The 25,422-nt window shown below is 43.3% G+C and overlaps 1 protein-coding gene across 1 annotated transcript; it reads right to left on the bottom strand.

The window, feature by feature from the left end:
- Nucleotides 1–382: 382 nt before the first annotated feature.
- Nucleotides 383–16,429, bottom strand: LOC143289696 (F-box/LRR-repeat protein 6-like). The gene is made up of 9 exons (XM_076598744.1): nt 16,366–16,429; nt 12,729–13,284; nt 10,046–10,244; nt 7,286–7,417; nt 5,982–6,104; nt 5,626–5,781; nt 4,193–4,296; nt 1,553–1,715; nt 383–826 (listed from the first exon to the last, which is right to left on the bottom strand). The coding sequence occupies exons 2-9, from the start codon at nt 13,145–13,147 to the stop codon at nt 383–385; spliced, it is 1,740 nt and encodes a 579-aa protein (XP_076454859.1). The 5' UTR covers nt 13,148–13,284; nt 16,366–16,429.
- Nucleotides 16,430–25,422: the final 8,993 nt, after the last annotated feature.

Raw genomic sequence — 25,422 nt, 5'->3', positions numbered from 1 at the left:
AAAACCATGCCTGTCAAGCAAGTTTGTGTGAGGGGAGTCCCTCACACTGGAACCCCCCTGGGACCCCTCAATGCATGACAGTATCTTCACTTCCTCCTTGCTCACCCCACCGTCCCATCTGATGTCTGCGTCTCCTTCCTTCCCTGTCTTCACACAACCTGAGCCAGTCAAGTGTCGACTGGTGTTTGTATCACCGTGCCACACATGTCTATCAGTTAATTTTTTTCTCTCCTCGCTCAGTCCATGCTGTCTGCCAAAACACTGTTGGCTTTCACAGCCCCCAGAGTTTTTTTAATTTATTTTTTCTCCTCCTCCTCTCCCCTCCCCCTTCTCATCCCCTTCCTACCCCTCCCCTCCCCCCCCCTACCCCTCACCAAACAACCTATGAATCATCACCACCACCACCGTCACCATCCTCTTCGACACCATTCCGCTCACCCTCCTCCTCCACACCATTCTGCTCTCCCTCCCTCCCTCCCCCCTCCTCCTCCACTCCCTCCCTCGCCTCCTCTGCCGTCTCCCTCTCCCTCTCCTTGCGGAGGTAGGAGCGCACCAGTTTGTGCAGGCGCTTCATTTTGCAGTCCGAGTTGAAGAGCTTGCACCAGTCTGGAGGCAGGTGGGGGCAGTCCTTCAGCTCGATGCGGCCCAGGAGGGGCAGGCTCTGCACCACCTCCACCACGTCCGCAGTTGTCAGGGGGGTGCGGGCCAGGAACAGCAGCCGCATGCGGGAGGAGGGTGCCCGCACCAGGGCCCGCACAGCCGCACGGATGGCGGGCTGGGAGTAGGTGGTCCATGACAGGTTCACCTCCTGCAGCTGGGGCCCGTACTGCCCATACAGACACACACACACAGAGGGAAAACCCCGTCAGGTGGCTTGTTCATAATATAATAATCATATAACAAATTTCTACACATATCTATGCATGTACTTCCCACACAGAGTGAAAACCAATCAAGTGGTTTGCTGACTGTAATAATTATAAAAAGTTTATATACATCATATCTATGTATGTACTTTCCCACATAGGGTCAGGTGGTTTGTTCACAATAATTATAAAAAAGTTTATATATGTTTTTATGTATGTACTTCATCACTGAGAAAAAATCTATAATAATTCTAACAAGTTTTATACATATCTATGCATGTAGTTCCCTACAGACGGAAAACCCGTCAGCTGGCTTGCTGATAATTTTAACAAAGTTTATATATACATATTTATGTATGTATGTACTTCCCCACAGAGGGAAAACCAATCAAGTGGTTCATTCATAACAATAATTATAACAATATGTAAATATCTATGTTTGTACTTCCCCACAGAAGGAAAATATTTTGGGTGGTTTGCTGATAATAATAATAGTCTCTCTATACATATATGGATGTATCTATGTATGTACTGCCAGGGGGAAAACCCGTCAGGTGGTTTATTAGTAAGATAACAAAAAAAACAACAACCCCCCCCTTCCCCCCCAAAAAAAAAACGAAAACAAAAATATCTCTCTTTTCTCTCTCACTGTCTTTCTATATGTATGATGCATGTTGTGCCCTCACCTTGTCCAACAGTTTCTCCAACCCCCCATCCTCGGCGTCAGAGAAGACCCCCAGCTCCAGGGACTTGATGGAGGGGAGGGTGAGGGCCAGGAGGTTGGTGGCCGACACCTCCTGACACCCCCGTACGTCCAGGCGCTGCAGGCTGCTGCTGTTGCTGAGGAACCTGGCGACAGGTGTGAGGGGGTTAGGTGAGCACAGGTAAGACACATCAAACATTAGGTGGCTCTGCTATTCCTTGGGGCAGGGGGGAGGGGTGAGGTGAGCACAGGTAAGACACATCAAACATTAGGTGGCTCTGCTATTCCTTGGGGCAGGGGGGGGAGGGGGGAGGTGAGCACAGGTAAGACATCAAACATTAGGTGGCTCTGCTATTCCTTGGGGCAGGGTGGGGTGAGGGGTGAGGTGAGCACAGGTAAGACATTAAACATTAGGTGGCTCTGCTATTCCTTGGGGCAGGGGGTGAGGGGTGAGGTGAGCACAGGTAAGACATTAAACATTAGGTGGCTCTGCTATTCCTTGGGGCAGGGGGAGAGGGGTGAGGTGAGCACAGGTAAGACACATCAAACATTAGGTGGCTCTGCTATTCCTTGGGGCAGGGGGGGAGGGGGGAGGTGAGCACAGGTAAGACATTAAACATTAGGTGGCTCTGCTATTCCTTGGGGCAGGGGGAGGGGGGAGGTGAGCACAGGTAAGACATTAAACATTAGGTGGCTCTGCTATTCCTTGGGGCAGGGGGGGAGGGGGGAGGTGAGCACAGGTAAGACATTAAACATTAGGTGGCTCTGCTATTCCTTGGGGCAGGGGGGGAGGGGGGAGGTGAGCACAGGTAAGACATTAAACATTAGGTGGCTGCTCTTCCTTGGGGTGGATTGGGATGGGGGACTGGGGGGGGTGGTAGGTGAGCACAGTAAAGACACAGTAAACATTAGGTGGCTGCTTTTTCTTGGGGTGGGGGTGAGGTAAGCACAGGTAAGACACATTAAACATTAGGTGGGTGCTTTTTCTTGGGGTGGGGGGTAGGTGAGCACAGGTAAGACACATTAAACATTAGGTGGGTGCTTTTTCTTGGGGTGGGGGTGAGGTAAGCACAGGTAAGACAAATTAAACATTAGGTGGGTGCTTTTTCTTGGGGTGGGGGTGAGGTAAGCACAGGTAAGACACATTAAACATTAGGTGGGTGCTTTTTCTTGGGGTGGTGGTGAGGTAAGCACAGGTAAGACACATTAAACATTAGGTGGCTGCTTTTTCTTGGGGTGGGGGGTAGGTGAGCACAGGTAAGACACATTAAACATTAGGTGGGTGCTTTTTCTTGGGGTGGGGGTGAGGTAAGCACAGGTAAGACACATTAAACATTAGGTGGCTGCTTTTCCTTACCCTGTCCTGTGGGGATTTCATGCTCATGTGGAATGACTGTTTGCATTGTTTGTTCTGGATCTACCTTAATCTTCAGTCTATAAGGTGCTTCTGTACAAAAGGCAGACCCCATAAATTCTTCAAAAATTTGTCAGAACTCCTAAACTAAACCCATATACCAGTCAAAATTTGAATTACAATCAACCTCATGATGCCCAAAGTAATTTTGGAATCAGCAAACCATGGCTTAAGAAAACTAACTTTAAACACAGTAGCACTGGCAAGTATACACAATGGAGAAAAAAACATGAACAGAAACTTTCTCACTCATGAATTTGATTCATTGTAATTGCTCACAAGAGAAATCTCCCCTTCACATTTTTGTAAAGTCTGCAGTTTACACACTGTTGCACTCTTTAGCCCCTGGTACGAACTTGATGACACAGATGCATTCAATAAACATACGCCAAGTCACAATCAAATCCTCTGCAATATGTACATTCAGATATAGTGGGCACCCCAAAACAGAAGATTCAGCTGTGTGACAGAGAGACAGATAGAGAGACAAACAGAGAGACAGAGATGACAGAGATAACAGAGACAGCAAAGAGAGACGGAGAGCCAACATACATGACAGGTGCAATAGCTGAGTGTTTAAAGTGTCGGACTTTCAATCTGAGCGTCCCAGGTTTCAATCTCAAAGGGTCAAGATTTTTCTGATCTCCCAGGTCAACATATGCGCAGACCTGCTAGTGCCTGAACCCCCTTCATGTGTATATGCATACAGAAGATCAAATACACATGTTAAAGATCCTGTAATCCATATCAGCGTTTGGTGGATTATGGAAACAAGAACATACCCAGCATTCACATCCCCAAAAACTGAATATGGCTGCCTACATGGCAGAGTAAATAAATAAAATGGTTATACACATAAAATGTTACATGTCTGTCTGAGTGCGTATGAATGCCTGACTGAATGACACAGGAAATGAATGATGAGTGCCCAATGGCAGCCATCAGTCAGCTCTACCCAGGTAGGCAGCCTGCTATGCAAATCATCCTGAGTTTGTAAAGTGCTTAGAGCTTGGTCTCTGACCAAGGATAGGCGCTATTTAAGTATCCATATCTAATCAAAGAAAGAAATACACATCCAGCTGTGTATCAGAGAGACAGACAGAAAAGACAGACAGATGACACAGATAATAAAGACGACATACACAGAAGGCAGGAGACAGACAGCCGACACACCTTCAGCCGTGTGACAGAGAGAGACAGACAGCCCACCTTGTGAGCAGAGCGTCGTCGATGCGTGGAGGGACCTTGGTACCCCCTGAACTGGACATGGCCAGCAGCAAGGTGTGCAGCTTGGGCCACCCTGGGCTGGCTCTCTGCAGTACACGTCAACATCATCATTAGTCTACTGTTGTCTGTCATGAGGCTGACAGAATGGTCAAGGCACTTACAACAATAGGCAATATCCACAATTTGTCCCCTCAAGACCGATTCAACAGTGTTCACAAGGCATGGACATTCACTCTGCCAGTCACACTGAGTGGAGGGGAAGAAATGTGGATATAGCCCAATAATAACAGTAATAATTATGTAAATTTATAGCACCCTCTTCTCTAAATAGGGCTCTAGATAGTTCACAAACACACACACACATGCACGCACACACACACACAGACAAGAAATACACAGCAAGAACAAGTGAATGGTGTGGTGTTGTACTACATAATACATTAGTTTAAAGCAGTGGTAACATGAATGAAGTGGAAGAAGAAGAGTTCCTGATCTGCAGAGGCAGCTGGTTTCAGACAGCTGGACCATGGCCATTAAAAGAGAAAGAATGGTGACCAAAGGACTTTTTTCTGACAGCATGGAAGCAAAACATAAGAACGAAGCTGACGGGATGGGACGTATATGTGGATATCTCTGAGATATCTCGGGGTAGTGCCAGAAATAGATGAGGAACAGACAGATGCAAATTTGTATCTGATTCTGTACTGGACAAGCAGCCAGTGAAGAGACTGTTAAAGGGGTGGGCCATGTTCCCATTTAGGTGACTCGCAGGCCAACCTGGTGGCACTGTTCCGGACCTTCTGAAGATTTTCAAGAAGGTTCTTGGGTGAACCAGCCAGGAGACTGTTACAGTAGTCGAGACCAGTGAACACACCAGTGTTCTTGTAGCTTCAGAGGAAAGAAAATGCCGAATGGAACTGATTTTTTTTCATTTCCAAGTAGGCTGCTTTACATATAATTAGATACATGCTGCTTGAAAGAAAGTAGTATCAAATGTAACACCAAGGTTATGGACTGCCAATCTGCTGTAGCTGAGGGAGATGAATGATTAAAACAAAACAAAAAATAATGTACGTTAAGGGGTGTGTTCTGAACAGTCTGGAAGATTATGTTGCTGATAGAGAGAAGAGGAAACAAATAGATAAATAAATAAACAAATGAATAAACAGATAATTAATATATAAATTAAAAACAAAAACAAACAAAAACACGCTAATGTACAGTGGGGGGCTGGACCCGAACAGTCTGAAAGATACTGTATCTGAGAGAGAAGAGAAACTATATAAAGACAAATAAAATCAAAATAAAGCCAACATACAGTGGGAGGTGGGACCTGAACAGTCTGAAAGATACTGTAGCTGAGACAGAAGAGAAACTATATAAAGACAAATAAAATCAAAATAAAGCCAACATACGGTGGGAGGTGGGACCTGAACGGTCTGAAAGATGCTGTAGCTGAGAGAGAAGAGGCGCAGGTTGGGCAGAGAGTGTTGCCACGTCTCCACATCCATGTGGATCAGGTCACCGCGACATCGCCCGACGTCCAGCTCCTGTAGGTTGGGACAGTTCTCCTGCACGCACCACACCACAACACGCTGAATACACAATACTAAACATGTCTTGTCAAAATGAACTCCAACACACACACACATTCAGTCACACATACACAAACAAACACATACACACATACTTACACACATGCGCTTACAGTTACACACACCTCCCTCCATACACACTGAAACACATAAATTCACAGAAGAGCAAAACTTACACAAAGAGCGTTCATGACGGTGTTGAAGCCTCGCAATAAGTTCCCGCTCAAGTCTAAAGACCTCAGCTTGAGTCCTGTAGATTCTGCCAGATGCACCATGGGGTAGACACACACCACATCCGACTGAAACCATAACATTGATAATTCAGAGTTTCAGGAAGACACACATCACTTGTGACATGAACTGTAACTTTGATACACTCATTGTTTGGATTAGACACATAATTTCTCTGACTGAAACCACTACATGGATACTTTCAGTGTTTCAAGAAGACACATATCACATCTGACTGAAGCTGTAACTTGGATATTATATACTCAGTGTTTCAGGTTTCATTAAGCTAAAACCAAATACCCATCTTGGAAGATTTTTTTGTTGTTGCAACTGACAGAAAAAACACACAAAAAAACAACAACAAAAAAACGCTTTAAGTTGTGAATTGCATAAGTTAGTCCCTGCCAGACTAACCTCTTGCTGAAACAGAAAGCTGCTTGGTGACACTGAAGAACCAAAAACAATTATAAACTCTGCTTACCCGTCCTCCTAAACTTTCATTCATGCACCTGAGATTTTTGCAAACTTAATCACTGTTTTTTTTCACTTGTGCTTAATGTGCAGTAATATCTAAATGATCATGAAAATGCTGATGGTAATAACAACACCAACACCAGGATAATAACAACAAAACTGATGATAGCAGCAGCAACATCAACAAAAACAACAAATAATGACAAGAAGACAGCCAACAAAAAGAAGGAAGAGCAAGAAGAATTCTACACAATTTTACCAATCATTCTTAAGTACAAATCTGGTTTCTGTGTAGACCTGTGGGATCCAAAAAATATTAAAAATCACTGCAAGGGAAATAACCACTTATTTCAGATCACTTCAGTTCCGTCCCCTTTGCAAAATATCATTTACTACAAAGTTAACAAGAACATTATGTGCCCCTCCCTCAGAGATGGATAAAGTCAATTCTATACTCTAGAGAATGTTCAACTTGTAAAGTGTGCCATGGAACAGGAAATGATTTCACCACCTCTCAGAAAAAAAAAAAAAAAAAAAAAAAAAAAAAATGGGAAAGCAAGTCTGTTACAATGTTGAGGTATGATGAGAGACAGAGACAGGAGAGAGACTAAGAGAGAGGGAAGGGGATCATAGCTGACCATGGAGTTAGCCAGGCTGATACAGCTGTTTGAATGTTAAGGCATGACCAGAGACAGAGACAGGGAGAGAGACAGAGACAGAGAGAGAGAGAGAGCGGGGGCGGGGAGGGAACAGGGGGCGGGTCATTATAACTGACCGTGGTGTTGGCCAGTTTAAGCCGGCTGAGGTCCTTGCAGTGTGTGGTGAGGTGGAAGATGGCGTCCCGCGTGATGTTGGAGCAGAAGGCCAGCTCCACCGTCCTCAGCTTAGGGCAGTGCTTGGCCAGGTGCTGGGGGAACAACAGTGACAACATGAAGTCGAAGTAACACCATGAAGAAATAATAACACCATAAAGAAACAGTACGACTGTGAAGAAACAGTAACACCATGAAGTCACAGTAAGACTGTGAAGAAACAGTAACACCATGAAGTCACAGTAAGACTGTGAAGAAACAGTAACACCATGAAGTCACAGTAAGACTGTGAAGAAACAGTAACACCATGAAGTCACAGCAAGACTGTGAAGAAACAGTAACACCATGAAGTCACAGTAAGACTGTGAAGAAACAATAACACCATGAAGTCACAGCAAGACTGTGAAGAAACAGTAACACCATGAAGTCACAGCAAGACTGTGAAGAAACAGTAACACCATGAAGTCACAGTAAGACTGTGAAGAAACAGTAACACCATGAAGTCACAGTAAGACTGTGAAGAAACAGTAACACCATGAAGTCACAGTAACACCAAGTAACAGTAACACCATGAAGAAACAGTAACACCATGAAGTCACAGGAACACCAAGTAACAGTAACACCATGAAGTCACAGTAAGACTGTGAAGAAACAGTAACACCATGAAGTCACAGCAAGACTGTGAAGAAACAGTAACACCATGAAGTCACAGTAACACCAAGTAACAGTAACACCATGAAGTCACAGTAACACCAAGTAACAGTAACACCATGAAGAAATAGTAACACCATGAAGTCACAGTAACACCATGAAGTCACAACAACACCATGAAGTCACAGCAAGACTGTGAAGAAACAGTAACACCATGATGTCACAGGAACACCAAGTAACAGTAACACCATGAAGTCACAGTAAGACTGTGAAGTCACAGTAACACCAAGTAACAGTAACACCATGAAGTCACAGTAACACCATGAAGTCACAGTAACACCATGAAGTCACAGTAAGACTGTGAAGAAACAGTAACACCATGAAGTCACAGGAACACCAAGTAACAGTAACACCATGAAGTCACAGGAACACCAAGTAACAGTAACACCATGAAGTCACAGGAACACCAAGTAACAGTAACACCATGAAGTCACAGTAAGACTATGAAGAAACAGTAACACCATGAAGTCACAGTAACACCAAGTAACAGTAACACCATGAAGTCACAGGAGCACCAAGTAACAGTAACACCATGAAGTCACAGGAACACCAAGTAACAGTAACACCATGAAGAAATAGTAACACCATGAAGTCACAGTAAGACTGTGAAGAAACAGTAACACCATGAAGTCACAGTAACACCAAGTAACAGTAACACTATGAAGTCACAGAAACACCAAGAAACAGTAACACCATGAAGTCACAGTAACACCAAGTAACAGTAACACCATGAAGTCACAGGAACACCAAGTAACAGTAACACCATGAAGTCACAGAAACACCAAGTAACAGTAACACCATGAAGTCACAGGAACACCACGAAACAGTAACACCATGAAGTCACAGGAACACCAAGAAACAGTAGCACCATGAAGTCACAGGAACACCAAGTAACAGTAACACCATGAAGTCACAGAAACACCAAGTAACAGTAACACCATGAAGTCACAGAAACACCAAGTAACAGTAACACCATGAAGTCACAGAAACACCAAGTAACAGTAACACCATGAAGTCACAGGAACACCAAGTAACAGTAACACCATGAAGTCACAGAAACACCAAGTAACAGTAACACCATAAAGTCACAGTAACACCATGAAGTCACAGTAACACCATGAAGTCACACCATGAAGTCACAGTAACACCATGAAGTCACAACAACACCATGAAGTCACAGTAACACCATGAAGTCACAGTAACACCATGAAGTCACAACACCATGAAGTCACAGTAACTCCATGAAGTCACAGTAACACCATGAAGTCACAACAACACCATGAAGTCACAACACCATGAAGTCACAGTAACACCATGAAGTCACAGTAACACCATGAAGTCACAACACCATGAAGTCACAGTAACTCCATGAAGTCAATGGAAACTATGAAGTCACAGAAACACCATGAAGTCACAGTAACACCATGAAGTCACAGTAACTCCATGAAGTCAATGGAAACTATGAAGTCACAGTAACACCATGAAGTCACAGTAACTAACACCATCAAGTCACAGCACAGTAACACCATCAAGTCATAGCACATTAACACCATCAAGTCACAGTGTAGTAACACCATCATATCACATTAACGCTATTGAAGTCACAGTGCAGGAAGGCATCAACTTGGTCAAGTCACAGTGCAGTAACACCATGTCATACTGCAGTAAAAAAAAAAAAAAAAAAAAAAAAAAAAAAAAAAAAGAAAAAAAAAAGAAGAAGTCACAGTAACAGCATCAAGTAACAGTAACACCATGTCACAGTGAAGTAACACCATAAAGTCACAGTAACACCATAAGTCACAGGAACTGTTGTACTGTAAAGTGCTTGGAGGGAAAATCACTTCATATGGCGCAACATTACTAAACTTCATCTTCTTATCAATCATCATCATCATCATTATCACTGTGTCACAGTAACACCAAGTCACAGTGCAGTAAGGGATAGAACAGTAAGGGGTACATACATACTGACGCCCTGTACCCCTTCCTACTGCCCTGCTTGATGTCCTCACCTCCACGCCCTCTGAGGTAAGGCAGTGCCAACCATGAAGGTTGATCTTCTGCAGTGGATGAAGGCGGTGTTTACTCAGCCACTCCAGGCTGGAGTCTCGGTAGGGAATCCAGCGTGTCCCTGCACAGGACAGGTCCACAGACCGCCACAGACTGCAGTGTCGACTAAGGAAATACCAACGACGACACACCAGCTGTAACCTGCAACATGTATATATGCATTAATAATAATGAATAAATACTACTACTACATTTACTTATACTATTACTACTGATAATAATGATGATAAGTATTAACAATAAAATGAATAATATTAATCAAGACGATGATGATAATGATGATAAATGACAAGCAACAAGTTCATGCAGCACAGAAACAAATTTATCAAAGTGCTCTCACACCAAACTTTCACACACATGTATGCATAAAGTTTTCTCTGACACAATGACAATTGGTATAATATATAATCATAAAAGACAAAATGTACAATAAGTTCATACAGATATTTCCAATCTACTCCAGGTATGAGTTAACTTGTGCCATAGTTACTTGCCCTGTGGACCAGCCTGTATGAGTATCCTCATACCAGCACACTATTCAAATCTTTTATTTTTGTTGCTTGGTAAAGTTGGCATTTTAAACTAAGCTGTTTACCGATTACAGAAGCATGAAAACAAAGTTTTGTTTGACCAATTTAATCAACGATTCTATATTGATCATCACCGTTTTAGTGAACAACCCTATTTTTACTGCAGTGGTCTCATGTAATGCTGGTCAGGGGAGTTGTTGCAGGCATGTAGCTGTGAGGTAGAATGAGTTAACTGTGTAAGAACTATACATGCATAGAACTTGGGTAGATAAACTATGACAGAAAAAGGGAGGGTACAGACTACAGCGCAGCTTGCTTGTAAACACCAATGTGATAAATTAAACTGCTGAAAGAATACTTGATGAATGCATTCTGTAAAATGAACAACCATCAAGGGACAACAAGAGGAGAAGCCTTTTTCATTTCATGTGATTCTTGCTGATCAACACGAACAACAATGCTGTGGAGTGGGGATGAGGGGGTGGGGGGTTCAAATATAACAACTGAATGTTGCTTTCCATCTAAGATGGATGTCATACCGAAAGTTGCATGCTGGAAACAAAAGCTTTAAAGCTACCACCTTATGTTGCCCACATCAACCAACATTTCATTGTTTTAACTTACAATCATGGTATTGATAAAAGGCAAAGTTTCAAATTTTCCATGATTTCATCACAACTTTCCAGCTTCCATATTAATTACTATCAGAACAAAATAGCCATTGAAGGCATTTTGGGGCGTAATATATCAATAGTCACCCTGAGCAAATCTTGTTCTTTCAACAAAATTAAGAACTGTGGCACCACCAAATGGCCAATTACAAAATACAAGACGTCAAGAGTGACAGGGATAGATACTGTAAGGAAATAATCATAATAATTATTCATACTTTCTGTTTTGTCATGACCAAGATCGAGTTTGTTGAATGCCATCCATGCCACAAGTTTTTAACATCTGCTGATTAAGGATGCACTTTTGCACGGACTGATCGAGTGAATCAGACTGTCTACCTGGCAGACTTCTGTTAGTAAAGTACTTAAGTATCACTAGCAATTTAATTACCAGAAATGACATCAGAAAGAGGAGTACTCCAAGCAGTGTACAAAACAAACAAGGTCCAGGACACCGCAGGAGATCTGGGTTGGATCAGACTGAAACTTGTTAAAAGAGAGAATCTGGAAGAGGTTGGAACAAGTATGAAGAAAACCAATGGAGAACTGTTGAATGAATCCAGAAAGTTTGCTATTTGAATTCAGAAATGATAGTACTACAAATGAACAGGGTATGTGCTGACACCTACACTACAAGATAATTCATAATACTAATCATGTCAGTTTATAATACTGATCATACAAGTGATACAGACATATTGTATGTTACATTCACACACACATGCACACACAGCGAGAAATATCAGAAACTCACAAAATTATTATTGATATAAAGATAGCCAATTCAATGTCATTAATAAACATACTAATAACTTACCCTCCTTGTCCTTCTGTTTCCACTGACCAACCAAAGATTATTTTCACTCAGTGCGAGTCAGTCAGTGAGTCACACAAAACTGCATACCCTTTGACTAACCAATGATCATTTTCACTCACACAAACCTTTGTACACCCCTCGACAAACCAGCGATTATTTTCACTCATACACATCTTTGCATACCCCTTGATTGACCACAAAGACCAGTGATTATTTTGACTTGCACAAACCTTTGCATACCCCTTGACCAACCACTACCAGTGACTATCTTCACTCACACAAACCTTTGCATACCCCTTGACCAACCACTACCAGTGACTATCTTCACTCACACAAACCTTTGCATACCCCTTGACCAACCACTACCAGTGACTATCTTCACTCACACAAACCTTTGCATACCCCTTGACCAACCACTACCAGTGACTATCTTCACTCACACAAACCTTTGCATGACAAAAACAAGAAAAGAAACAAAGGAAGTATATATAAAAAAAAATTATGTAAATAAGCAACAACAAAAAGTACAGAGAGATGGACAAACCAACCAACCAACTGGCAGACAAACTGATAGACAGATAACAAAGGTGTTTTACTTTTGTGGTACCTGTGCATAGTGGGATACTGTCCAGAAGCAAGCAGAAATTTGAATATTTTTAACCAGATTTCATCTGGTAAGTCCACAAACACACTTGGTTCAGAACCCTGTTTGTTCTTCCCTTCCTTGTCCTTCTGCTTTTTACCACCTTTACTACTTTTGCTGACTTTCATTTTTTTCCTGGGAGGCTGTCGACTTTCACTGTCTGAGTCTGAATCGTCTGAATTCCACTTCTTCATGATGCCTGCGTCAAAAATGTCTCTGGGAATCAAAGATGTGCACGCTACATTGCGAAGGCGTGATTTGGGTTTCTTGCCGTTGGCATTACTTTCAGTCAAAGGTTTCATGGCAACTATTTCTCGACAGCACAAGTTGCACCGTGACTCTTCAAGGGCCTTGGACCTTGAACGTGTCACAGGACGCCGCATGGTGACACAAGCTGATCCGGTCTGTAAAGTAACTTGTGAACTCAAACTGTGTCCTTGACAGCAGTTTACTCCTCGCCTTTCCGCTAGTCCAGTCCTGCTCAAGGTTTGGCCAGGTCTGACAATGGCTCCAAATCAATCTGAAAAGGACATGTAAACACAAAGATAAACCAGTAAATTAAGCAAGTTTCAATCAATGACAAATAAGGTTTGATTCAACATTGAGAAAAACTTTTCTGTTCAACTAGTTGTAGCTTTTGTTTCTTCCAACTTGAGCAACAATAATGTTTAAACACAAAATCAAATGAGAGACAGATGCAGAAAGGGGCAGAGAATGAGACTCAATTTGAGAACAGACAAAATACATGTGTACACGCACACACACACACACACAAAATGATTGCCTTCAGTACAAGTTATAGTTTAGTCTGACAGCCTCCTGTTTTCTCCATTTGTATCAACTGCATCCAGAGTCTTGGGATGGAATTGATCAGAGCACAGTATTCAAACAATGAGCCTGCTCTGTTTTGCCCAAGAATGCTTTGTATTTCTTAAACATTTGTAGGAGACAGTATCCTTCTTTGATCATTATTCATGACACAACATGGGAGACGGTGGGTGGCACTATACATGAGAACAGTGTTGAAACCATCAGTTTGCAACAGACTGACAAGTGAATTTACAGAACACGTCTTTGTTGAATGCCGACTTAATGAAGGTAAACTTCTTGTTGGACTTATATACAGAAGCTCAAACAGTGAAGAAGAAAACTCAGAAAGGTTGAATGAGCTACTGCAAAAGGCAGCTGAGATGAAGGCATCCCACGCCGTAATCATGGGGGATTTCAACTTTCCAGAAATCGACTGGAATAATGAGAAAAGCATGGCAGGTCCAATCCATGCGGGCGCAAAGTTCCTGAAAGAGAAGAAAAGATGCCTTCTGAATACAGCACCAAAGGGAATCTACACGTTACCGTGTAGGAGAAAAGTTCAACATAGTAGACCTGGTCCTCACCAACAGAGAAGATATGATCAATGAAATTACTACAACAGCTGGAGTTGGAAAGAGTGACCATTTCTCATTCATCATTAGGCTTACCTGCGCAAGTACCAACCCACCCACCAAAAGTTAAATGTCTTAACTATGCAAAAACAGATTTCACTGTACTAAAGGCTGAACTGGCAAAAATGAACTGGAAAGAGAAACTGGAGGGGCTAACAGCTAACAACATGTGGCAGAAGATCAAAGCAGCAATTAACTCTGCTGTGGAAAAGGCAATTCCTTGGTCTTTCACAACAGGACACTGAGGTAAAAGCTGGATGGACAAAGGCACTCTTACCTCAGTTTGGAAAAAGCACCAACTGTTCAGGAGGTGGAAAGAAACCAGTGACGGTCAAGTGTATCTGGAATACATCAAAGCCAGGAATAAAGCTAGAAAGGAATGCAGAAAGGCACAAAGGAACATGGAAGCCAAAGTCGCAAAAGAAGCAAAGAAGAACCCAAAGGCCTTCTGGAATTTTGTAAGGTCAAAAACAAAGACATAGACTGGGGTAGCAGACCTAAAGGGGAACAACGGTACCAAGACAAGAACTGACAAAGAAAAAGCAGAATTGCTGAACCAGTTCTTCCAAAGTGTTTTCACCACGGAAGATGAAGAACCACTGCCAGATCAGCCAGAGTATACATTTGAACTAGCAGAACCTCTCGCCCATCTCTTTTGAAAGAGTCTAGACAGTGGGCAAATCCCAGATGAATGGAAATGTGCATTTGTAACACCAATCTTTAAGAACGGGAGCAAACTACAAGCTAGCAACTATCATTCAGTTAGCCTCACTTGCATTGTCTGCAAAATAACGGAGAAACTAGTCAGAGAACAAATCATGGAGCACCTACTATGCAACCAACTGATCAGAAGAGAACAACATGGGTTTGTACCTGGCCGTTCCTGAAAAACAGTTACTGGAAGCCATGGATGACTGGACCAAAATCTTAGAATAGATGATGGTGGCAGTGTAGATATCATCTACATGGATTACCAGAAGGCCTTCAACTCAGTACCTCATTGCAGATTGCTGACAAAAGTAACAGCTCTTGGAATTTGGGCAAAGTATTGGACTGGATCTCTGATTTCCTGGCAGACACCAACAAGTAGTGGTCAATGGAATACATTCATCAGAAGCTGATGTGACCAGTGGAATATCTCAAAGCAGTGTTCTTGGTTCTATCCTTTTCATCATTTTCATTAACGATCTCCCTAGACACATGAAAAGCAACGTAAAGATGTTCGCTGGTGACACAAAGCTCTATGCCAGGACCGACACTGACCAAGGCCCTCAAGACCTACAGGATGATCTGGACCAACTTCAGAACTGGAGAAACAAATGGCAGCTCAGTTTCCATCCACAGAAATGCTGTGTCCTCAAGCTGGAAGGGAAAGCATCCGATGCAAAATACAACATGAAAGCCAGCAACACAAAAGGAAGTGAGACACAGTTTATCCTGGCATTAAGGTTGAGAAGGACCAAGGTGTATTTACTGATAATGGACTATCCTTCTGGGAACAGATCGAACAGTCTACAGCAAAAGCAAACAGAATTCTTAGCATCATACGAAGATCCTTTGACCACCAGACACATCAGACCTTTGTACAATTATAACTGCACCTTCCATCAACTCTTTTAAAAATCGACTGGATTGCCACTGGGAAGATTTGCCCACTTTGTACTCACCAAACTGTTAATAGGTTGCTTTTGACTATAACTATTGCCCCATACGCCAGCCACGCATGCTGCAAAGTATATGGTTAACATCCACAGAACGATGGACAGGCCTTTAACGGGGCTTCAAACGTCGTACAAGTAAAGTAGTAAACACGTGTGCAATGTTCTTTTCATTAGTTGTTCTGTGCCGTTGTTTTGTCACGTTAAAAAACAGCACATATACTAGGACTTAACCGCACTTTGACTATTACATATTTGGTACCTAAATTTATTCTGGGTAACATCTTTGGGTTAGGTGCAAATAGTTATATTATCTAAATAGTTAAGCTGACCATGCTGATTCAAGCATTGCCAGCAAAGTTAAACAGTACAGATTTTCGATCTGAAACTCTTCAGGCTGCACAACTAGGAACAAAATTGGGCAAATATATTAGTAGCAGTATCTTGAAAACCAGTTCAACACCACAATTTCCAATATCGTATGAATAAATGCCACATTACCTCAAAAACAAACATGCAAGAATGCTTCGTTTTGCTCTTCACGGCGTTAAAAATCCCATTTCTGCCTCGTGTTACGGGAGAATACTCTGAGACTTCCGGTAAGGGCACACTGAATCTCAAAAGCTAATATTTATTTCCCTTTACTCACTGTGATGACCAACTGCGCCAGTTCGAAAGGGTGATGCTGTTTCGTTCCGTCTCAAAAATTTGTATCAAAATGTTGCATGTGTGCACAGTAAAAGAAATGTGTCTTTCTGCCCCTGAGTGACCAGTTTAAGTTTCAAGGTGTTGTCAGAAACTGAAACTGAAACTGTCAGAGCGTGCGGAAAGACCCCTCCAGGAGCTGCTGGGAAGTATCAGTATGCTGGGAAAAAAAAACAAGAAAAAAAAAAGAAAAGAAAAAAAGATGCTTGACCTTCGCATAACCCAACGTGCTGATCAGGCCTTGAGAGCCTTGAAAGTGAAATGAAAATGAACATGAATCGTTGTATATGTGATCTTATAAATGGGAATGGCGATTAGGACTTTTGGAGAACGTGTTTCTTTGTATTGGGGTCGGGGGTCAATATGAATAAATTATTGGGACCGGAACTTCCGGTGTCTCCTCCCAACGGCTGAAACATCAACAATGGGTGTTTATAGATTGTGTGCATGATTTGATTTCCCACTGTCATTTCGCAAGCTTTCACTTCATCATCAATAAAATAAAATGAATAAAATAAAACAAATGAATAGATAAACTGATTTGAATAGATATACATAGGTATATATGTTTATATGTATACATGTACATAAAATGATTTGTAGTGCTGGAGATTCGTAAAAGATCGAAACAAAACACATGAAAGAAAATGGGCCATGCTCAGTGAACCCGGGCGCACCCACACTCGCAAAGACCAGCACAATTAAGCGTGCAGCACACACACACACACACACACACACACACAGAGGTGTACAACGCGTATGCAACAGTTTCCAGTCTCACAAATACGAGGGACCATCTCTTAACAAACCAATAATTATAGGCTACTGGTACCCAGCCAGGCCGCTTCCTCTCTCTCTCTGTCACACACACACACACGTACGCACGCACGCACGCACACACACACACACACACGTACACACACACACACATTCCTCCGATCCCGCAGTTCACACACTTGACACTCACACATACTGACTCAGAGAGAGACAGGGAGAGTGAGAGAAAGGTCCCATGACACATTCGAATGCACACACAGACTGTCACAGATTTCCTGCAAGAGGTCGGGATGGGAAAAGATGTCTGATGCCATGATGAACGTGGCATCGAAAGTGCATATTTGTTAGCCGGTCTACTGTATTTGGGAAAACCCAGATCGAGACTCAGTTGCATTTTGAAATCTGCGCATTGTTGTTTTGGAAACAGGTCTTGTCTTGTCTTGTCTATAATCCTGTGGTAATCCCTATACAGGGCAACAATCCACAATAGGGGAGTGCGCTCTAGATGACTGATGTCTGTGTGACCGTTCAGCCCCCTAGTTCAGGCAGGGGAACCGGGGCCCACAGCATCAGTAAAAAACAAAACAAAAACAACAACAAAAAACAAACAAATAAACAAACAAACAAACAAAACCCAAACAAACAAACAAAAAAACCCCACAAAAAACAAAAAAACAAACGAACTGTCCTGTAGCTATACTGAGCCTGAGGCTCGCAGCCAGATCTCAGTCCTGGTCTTGAATGACTGAGGGGAAATGGCTGAGATTATATGGTCTGGAATCTGGTTCCACACGCGGACAGCTGAAGGGAAGGAGGAGTGCCTGTGGGAGTCAGTGCGGCAGAAGGGTACCTGTAGTTTCTCTGGGTGGCCTCGGACAGTTCTAATTGTCCGCACTAAAGTACCTTCCCGGGGTGTCACCTCAACCAAACCATCCATGATCTAGGTATACCAATATTCGTTTGATCAGCGAAGGATCGTGTTCTACCTTTCAGGTTAGACTTACGACCGCTCCCCTTCTCTCTAATCATTTTCTGTGAATCGATCAGCTTTGAAGAAATTTGTGCAAGTTTAGCTCAGTTGGAATTTGTGCCAATATTCGTTTGATTAGCAAAGCGTCGTGCTCTACGTTCATAGTAGACTTACTGCCACTCCCTCTTTGTCATTATTTCTGTGAATCGATCAATGTGATGACTTTACTGTATCTGTTTTTTGTTTATCTGTATTTTTTAGAAACTCAAAATTACTTCAGATTTCAGATTTTGTTGTTGCGCTCCCAGCAAGCCTATCGGCTCGCTCATTTCCCTTAACATTAAAGATCATATTACTGTTAGAAAATGAGTATATCCTTCAAAGCAAGGTATCAGTCTAAGTGTTATACAGCACTCCGCGCTCCAGGCCAGTACATCCGTATAAGCTTTTGCATCTGAAAGGCAGTTGTGCAGTGCCGGCATGCCACCTGCTTCTTCTTCTTCTTCCTTTATACGACCAACATCATTCTACTGATGATTCTGTCGTAGTTTGGGGAGATTGTCGAAGATTGCGCTGTTGTGAGGATTAAAAAAAAAAGAAAAAGAAAAAAAAGGTGGCCTGGCCAGCCAGTGCACGTTCAGCGTGCACCGACATGATGCCAAGCCTCTGCAGCAGCCGTGGATGGGGGGGACAGGAGTAGAAAAGTAACTGGGAAGGGTGGCAGGAGGGGGGGGGGGGGATTGTGGGGAACGGTGGTCAGGAGGAGGGTAAGGGGGAGGGTTGGGGGTGACGGGGAGGGGGGAGTTGTTCCAGGTTCTAAAGATGGGAGGCCAGCCTGGACTTGAAGCAGTCCAGTGACTCAGCCGTCACAACCTCCTGAGGCAACTTGTTCCATTCTGGTATGGTCCTCGGGAAGAACGTCATTTGCCTGTACCGTGTCGTGCAGGTGGGGATGTCGTAGCTCAGGTCGTTGTTTGTCCTGGAGCTCAGCCTGCTGTCGGATAGTTTGGGCAGGTATGTGGAGTTAATGGAGATGAGACCGTGATGGAATTTGTAAAACATCTCCAAGCGGGCTTTCTTACGACGCTGTTGCAGGGAAGGGCCAGTTGAGAGAGTCAAGGATGGAGTCCACGCATGATGTTTGGCGGTGGCGATTTGAGACCCATCTTGCTGCTCTTCGTTGGATCTTCTCGTGGGCCTCAATCTTGTTTGCAGTGTAGGGATCCCAGACAGTGGCTGCGTATTCAAGAAGCGGGCGAACAAGGGCTTTGTACGCAGTTTCCTTGGCCTTCTTGTTGCCGATCTTGAGGTTGCGCCGGACGAAGCCTAGGGTCAATGTGAGATTCCCACTGCATGTTGTCCTGGATGTTGACACCAAGGTATTTTGTGGTGTTGACATTCTCCAGGTGTAATCCATGTAGCTCATACGCAGGGGCAATCTTGTTCCGCTTCCGAGAGACTCTCAGCGTTGAGCATTTCTGCGGATGGAACTCCATGGACCACTTCTCCTCCCAGGTGGCAAGGGAGTGTAGGTCCGGACTCTCCATTCCACTTTCAAATTTTTGTAGGAGGTTCATAGGGTAAGTCTGACTTGTGACAAGTTGATTGGAGGTTCATAGGGTAAGTCTGACTTGTGACAAGTTGACTGGAGGTTCATAGGGTAAGTCTGACTTGTGACAAGTTGATTGGAGGTTCATAGGGTAAGTCTGACTTGTGACAAGTTGACTGGAGGTTCATAGGGTAAGTCTGACTTGTGACAAGTTGATTTCCCGGCACGCGTATGGATGGCAGTCAACTGAATGGACAGTGTGTCTGTGTCATAGCTTCAGCTTCCATTGTTAGTTGGAGGTTGTGATCTTGAACGCGGCATTCTTTTTTATGGGTGACCATATGCAGTCTGATGTTAGCTTTAAATCTGTCTGTAATATTACAAATGGAGAAAGCGTATATAAAAAAAGAGAATAAAAAAAGTGTATGGACTCACGTTTGGTAAGAAGCGTCGAACGTTACAGATCAAATACGTTTGTCTTCAGGGATTGTGTTAACTGGAAAAGACAGCCGAGGTAAAGTAAGGAGAAGTTATGAGTATTATTCAGGGGTGCCACACGTCGTTTCGCTTACGCGCGTTTCCCCTTTTCGCTTTGTTCTCCATCCCAACACCGTTCTCTTCCGTCATCGTGTCAACAGGGTCGTTTTGCCAGCACAGACACATGTGTATTCGTTTCGCCAACTCACCCACGTCGGTTTCGTCAACAGGTGAGTTCATGTTCACGGCCTGTCTGACTGAAACCTTTTTTCAGCTGCAAGTCTCTTGCAACCAGGCCATGGTTTTTGCACGGATTGTACGATTAGTACTATCTGGATCTGGATCTGGATTTATGTAGGGGGCGGGGGAGGAGAGGGGGGACGGGGGTGGGTGGGGGGGGGGGGGGGTCGAGTTCTTGTTTTGTTCGGTGTTTGATGGTGGTGGTACTACAAACTCTGCTGTTGTTTGTTCCTGACCGTTCAGCGATGTTTTGCGCAGTACAGTCCTTGTAGCGTCTAGGCTGCACACGACGCCTATTTTCTTTGTGAGGCTTTGCAAAACTTTCTGGTGGCAGTGCTCCACCCACCCCTCAACCACTCGACTGATGAAGGTCGGCCCGAGGTCTCCGCGTCTGTCTTGGAGGCTCCGGAGCTGAAGGCCCTGCAGCATGGTTGTCATACTGCCCATACGAGACTGCTGACTCCCTGGCAAAGGAAGGCACTACGAAAGAGCAGATTGACAAGTCTGCCAGCTACTCTGAATCCAGGACCATCATTAAGGCCAAGCTGCAGGACAAATGGAAGCAGCAGCATCCACGCCACAACAGAGCAGACCCGTACTACTTGCTGAGTCGTTGAGAGACAGGTAGCCATTTTCAGGCTCAGGACAGGCCACAACCGCCTGAAACACCACCTATACACGAAACTCCGTATCGACGACACAGAGCAGTGCCCCTGCAAAACAGGCAGCCAGACAACAGAACATCTGCTGCAGTCCTGCCCGCTCCACCAAGCGCTCCGAGGGAAAACCTGGTCCGACCCAATCCCAGCGGCCCGGAAGCTCTACGGAGGACTGGAGGACCTGCGACGTACTGCCGTCTTCGTCGAAGAGATGGGGGAATCCATTTGATAAATGACGAAAGAGACAACATTGCCCCTCTGCCTGGAGCGGTAATCCCCAATGAATATGGGGATGAGCATTTGTGATCGGAAAAAATCTCCACCCTTTACCGACCATGCAGGCGCTGTGACCGTGATTCGAACCCAGGACCCTCAGATTGAAAGTCCAACGTTTAGCTTTAACCACTCGGCTGTCACGCCCGTCGGTGGTCATTTGTGAGATTGTTGTTACCAAGGCAACATGGAATTTCTCAAAACTTGATGCGAAGAAGACCTACCATGACTGCATGCACATCTATGAATTTCACCACAAAAGGAAACCAAACACGGGGCATTTCACATGGGAAGTGTCATACGTCACAGAGAGAGAGAGAGAGATGTTGAAGCCATGGTAAATCGATTTAATAATAAATTCATATGTTCAAAGTACATTCGGATGTTTATGGTACTGTAATCTGGTGCACAAAGCATTGGCGAAACAAACATACTTAATAATCTGTAAGCGGAGGGCGCATAGGCGAAACGCCCGTAGGCGAAACACCCGTAGGCGAAACGCCCGTAGGCAAAACATGGCACACAGTTGTTCAGTGAAGAACGGAAAGATGGACAGACTTGAAATGGCACAGACCAGGTTATGGACATGAAGAAGAAGAAAAAGAAGAAGGAAGCATGTTGGAAGGATGGAAGAAGGCCTAGAGAGAGAGAGAGAGGGGGGGGGGACTAGGTTGGGGGGGGGGGGGAGGGGACATAATAACAACAGGAACGAGAACGACGATGACAAAAAGAAGAACAACAACAACGACAACAAAAAGCAAACATACATTCACACACTGTCCTTTCCCTCATGATTGTGGTGTCCATGTCATATCTCCATGTTCTTCTCTCCATGATTATTGTCCTATTGTCCATTGTCCTTATCGCCAAGACACCAGTGACCGTTAGTCCGCTGTCCTTGTCTCCACGGTATCCCCAATGTCCCTCCATCTCCATGAGAACTGTGATCATAAGTCCGCTATCTCCATGAGTTACAGTCACGTCCTTATCTCCATGAGTTACAGTCACGTCTTTATCTCCATGGTTACAGTCACGTCCTTATCACCATGTTCACATTCATGTTCTTATCTCCATGGTTACAGTCACGGCCTTATCTCCATGAGTTACAGTCACGTCCTTATCTCCATGAGTTACAGTCACGTCCTTATATCCATGGTTACAGTCACGTCCTTATTGCCATGAGTCACGTCCTTATCTCCATGAGTTACAGTCACGTCCTTATCTCCATGGTTACAGTCACGTCATTATCGCCATGAGTTACAGTCACGTCCTTATCTCCATGGTTACAGTCACGTCCTTATCGCCATGAGTTACAGTCATGTCATTATCACCATGTTCACTTTCATGTTCTTATCTCCATGGTTATTTCCTTATCCTTATCTCCATGGTTGTCTCTACGTCTGCACCTCCTCTTCTTTATCTGCACGGTTATTTTTACGTTTTTATCTCCATGGTCAACTCCATGTCCTTATCTCCATGTCCGTATCTCCACGGTTATCTCCAAGCCCTTATCTTCTTGGTTATCTCCATGTCCTTATCTCCATGTCCTTATCTCCTTGGTTATCTCCATGTCCTTATCTCCTTGGTTATCTCCATGTCGTTATCTCCATATCGTTATTTCCATGTCCTTGTCTCTAAGTCCTTGTCTCCCTGGTCATCTCCATGTCCTTGTCTCAATGTCCTTATCTCCATGGTTACAGTCATGTCTTTATCTCCTTGGTTGTCTCCATGTCCTTGTCTCCACGTCCTTATCTCCTTGGTCATCTCCATGTCGTTATCTCCACATCGTTATCTCCATGTCCTTGTCTCCACGTCCTTATCTCCTTGGTCATCTCCATGTCATTATCTCCATATCGTTATCTCCATATTGTTATCTCCATGTCCTTGTCTCCACGTCCTTGTCTCCCTGGTCATCTCCATGTCGTTATCTCCATGTCCTTGTCTCCACGTCCTTGTCTCCCTGGTCATCTCCATGTCGTTATCTCCATGTCCTTGTCTCCACGTCCTTGTCTCCCTGGTCATCTCCATGTCGTTATCTCCATGGTGGTTTCCGTGTCGTTATCTGAATGCTCTTATCTCCGTGACCATGTGCTTATCGTCATGACAACAGTGACCGTCAGTAGGCTGTCCTTATCTCCATGGTCAGTCCGGTCAGGAACGGCCACCCTGGTTTCAAAGTGACGTAAACTCCCTTCGTTCGAAAACACATGGCCTCATTTCTCTGAGTTCAAAGTTCAGATGCTGTGTCACGCAGCGGAGTGCTGGTGAGTGTGATTATGAGAGTGATGACGAACACAGCGATAATATTCTAAAATAAGTAGAAAAAAAAAATCATGTCGCACTCATACGTTCAAACGCACGTACTCACGCACCCGCACAATCACTGTCATGCTTGAAGCCAGATTAATTGTAACCTTGGCCATTTTGGTCAAGGTCAGGCCAGAAAGGGGGGTGGTGGGGGATGGGGCTGACTGGCTGTGTGTGTGTGTGTGTGTGTGTGTGTGTGTGTGGCCGGCTGACTGGCTCTGTGTGTGTGTGTGTGTGTGTGTGTGTGTGTGTGTGGCTGGCTCTGTGAGTGTGTGTGTGTGTGTGTGTGTGTGTGTGTGTGTGTGTGTGTGAGTGATATTCTCGTAGTATGTCCTTTTTTTTTTTTTTTTAAAATACTTATCATTGCGTTGGCATCGGTCCAATAGCTTGCTGACAAAGAAAGACATACATGAATAAGTAAGTAAATAAATGAATAAATAAACAAACAAATAGATAAATAAATGAACGAATAAAGAAAGAAAGAAGAACGACAACAAAAACAACTACAACTAGAAGAAGAAGAAGACCACCACCACCACCACCACCAACAACAACAACAACGACAACAAAACTACAATTACAAGAAGAAGAAGAACAACAACAACAACAACAATTACAAGAAGTAGAAGAAGAAGAACAACAACAACGACGACGACAACAACAACTACAACTAAGAAGAAAAACAAGAAGAAGAACAACAACAACTACAAGAAGAAGAAAAACAAGGACAAGAACAAGATGGAGACGACTGACGAAGAAGAATATCAAAAACAAAAAGAAGAACAAGAAAAAACAACAACAAAAAAACAAGAACAAGAACAAAAAAGAACAAGATAAAAAGCAAGAAGTTATTAAGTACTACACTACTACTACTACTACTACTACTACTACTACTACTACTACTACTACTACATAAGAAGAAGAAGAACAAGAACAAAACAACAAGATGAAGACGACGACGAAGAGTATCAAAAACAAGAAGAAGAAGAAGAACAACAACAAGATGAAGATGATGAAGAAGAATATATAAAAAACAAACAAAAACAAAACAAAACAGGAAGTAGAAGAAGAAGAAGAAAAGAACACGATGAAGACGATGAAGAAGAATATCAAAAACAAGAAGAAGAATAACAAGATGGAGAAGATGAAGACGATGAAGAAGAATATCAAAAACAAGAAGAAGAATAACAAGATGGAGAAGATGAAGACGATGAAGAAGAATATCAAAAACAAGAAGAAGAACAACAACGACAACAAGAAGATGAAGATGATGAAAAAGAATATCAAAAACAAGAAGTAGAAGAAGAAGAAGAACATCAGTAAGAACAAGAAAAAGAACAAAAGAACAAGATGAAGACGACGAAGAAGAATATAAAAAAAAAACAAGAAGAAGAAGAAAAACAACAACAACAACAAGCTGAAGACGGTGAAGAAGAATATTAAAAACAAGAAGAAGAAGAACAACAACAACAACAGCAACAACAACAGTAAGAACAAGAAGAAGAAAAAGAACAACAAGAAGAAGAACAACAACAACAGCAACAACAACAGTAAGAACAAGAAGAAGAAAAAGAACAAGAAGAAGAACAAGCGAGACCACG

Source organism: Babylonia areolata, chromosome 14, assembly GCF_041734735.1.
Source record: "Babylonia areolata isolate BAREFJ2019XMU chromosome 14, ASM4173473v1, whole genome shotgun sequence".
NCBI lineage: Eukaryota > Metazoa > Mollusca > Gastropoda > Neogastropoda > Buccinidae > Babylonia > Babylonia areolata.
The sequence above is the reverse complement of the archived record's forward strand: the minus strand, read 5'-3'. Positions and strand labels throughout refer to the sequence as shown.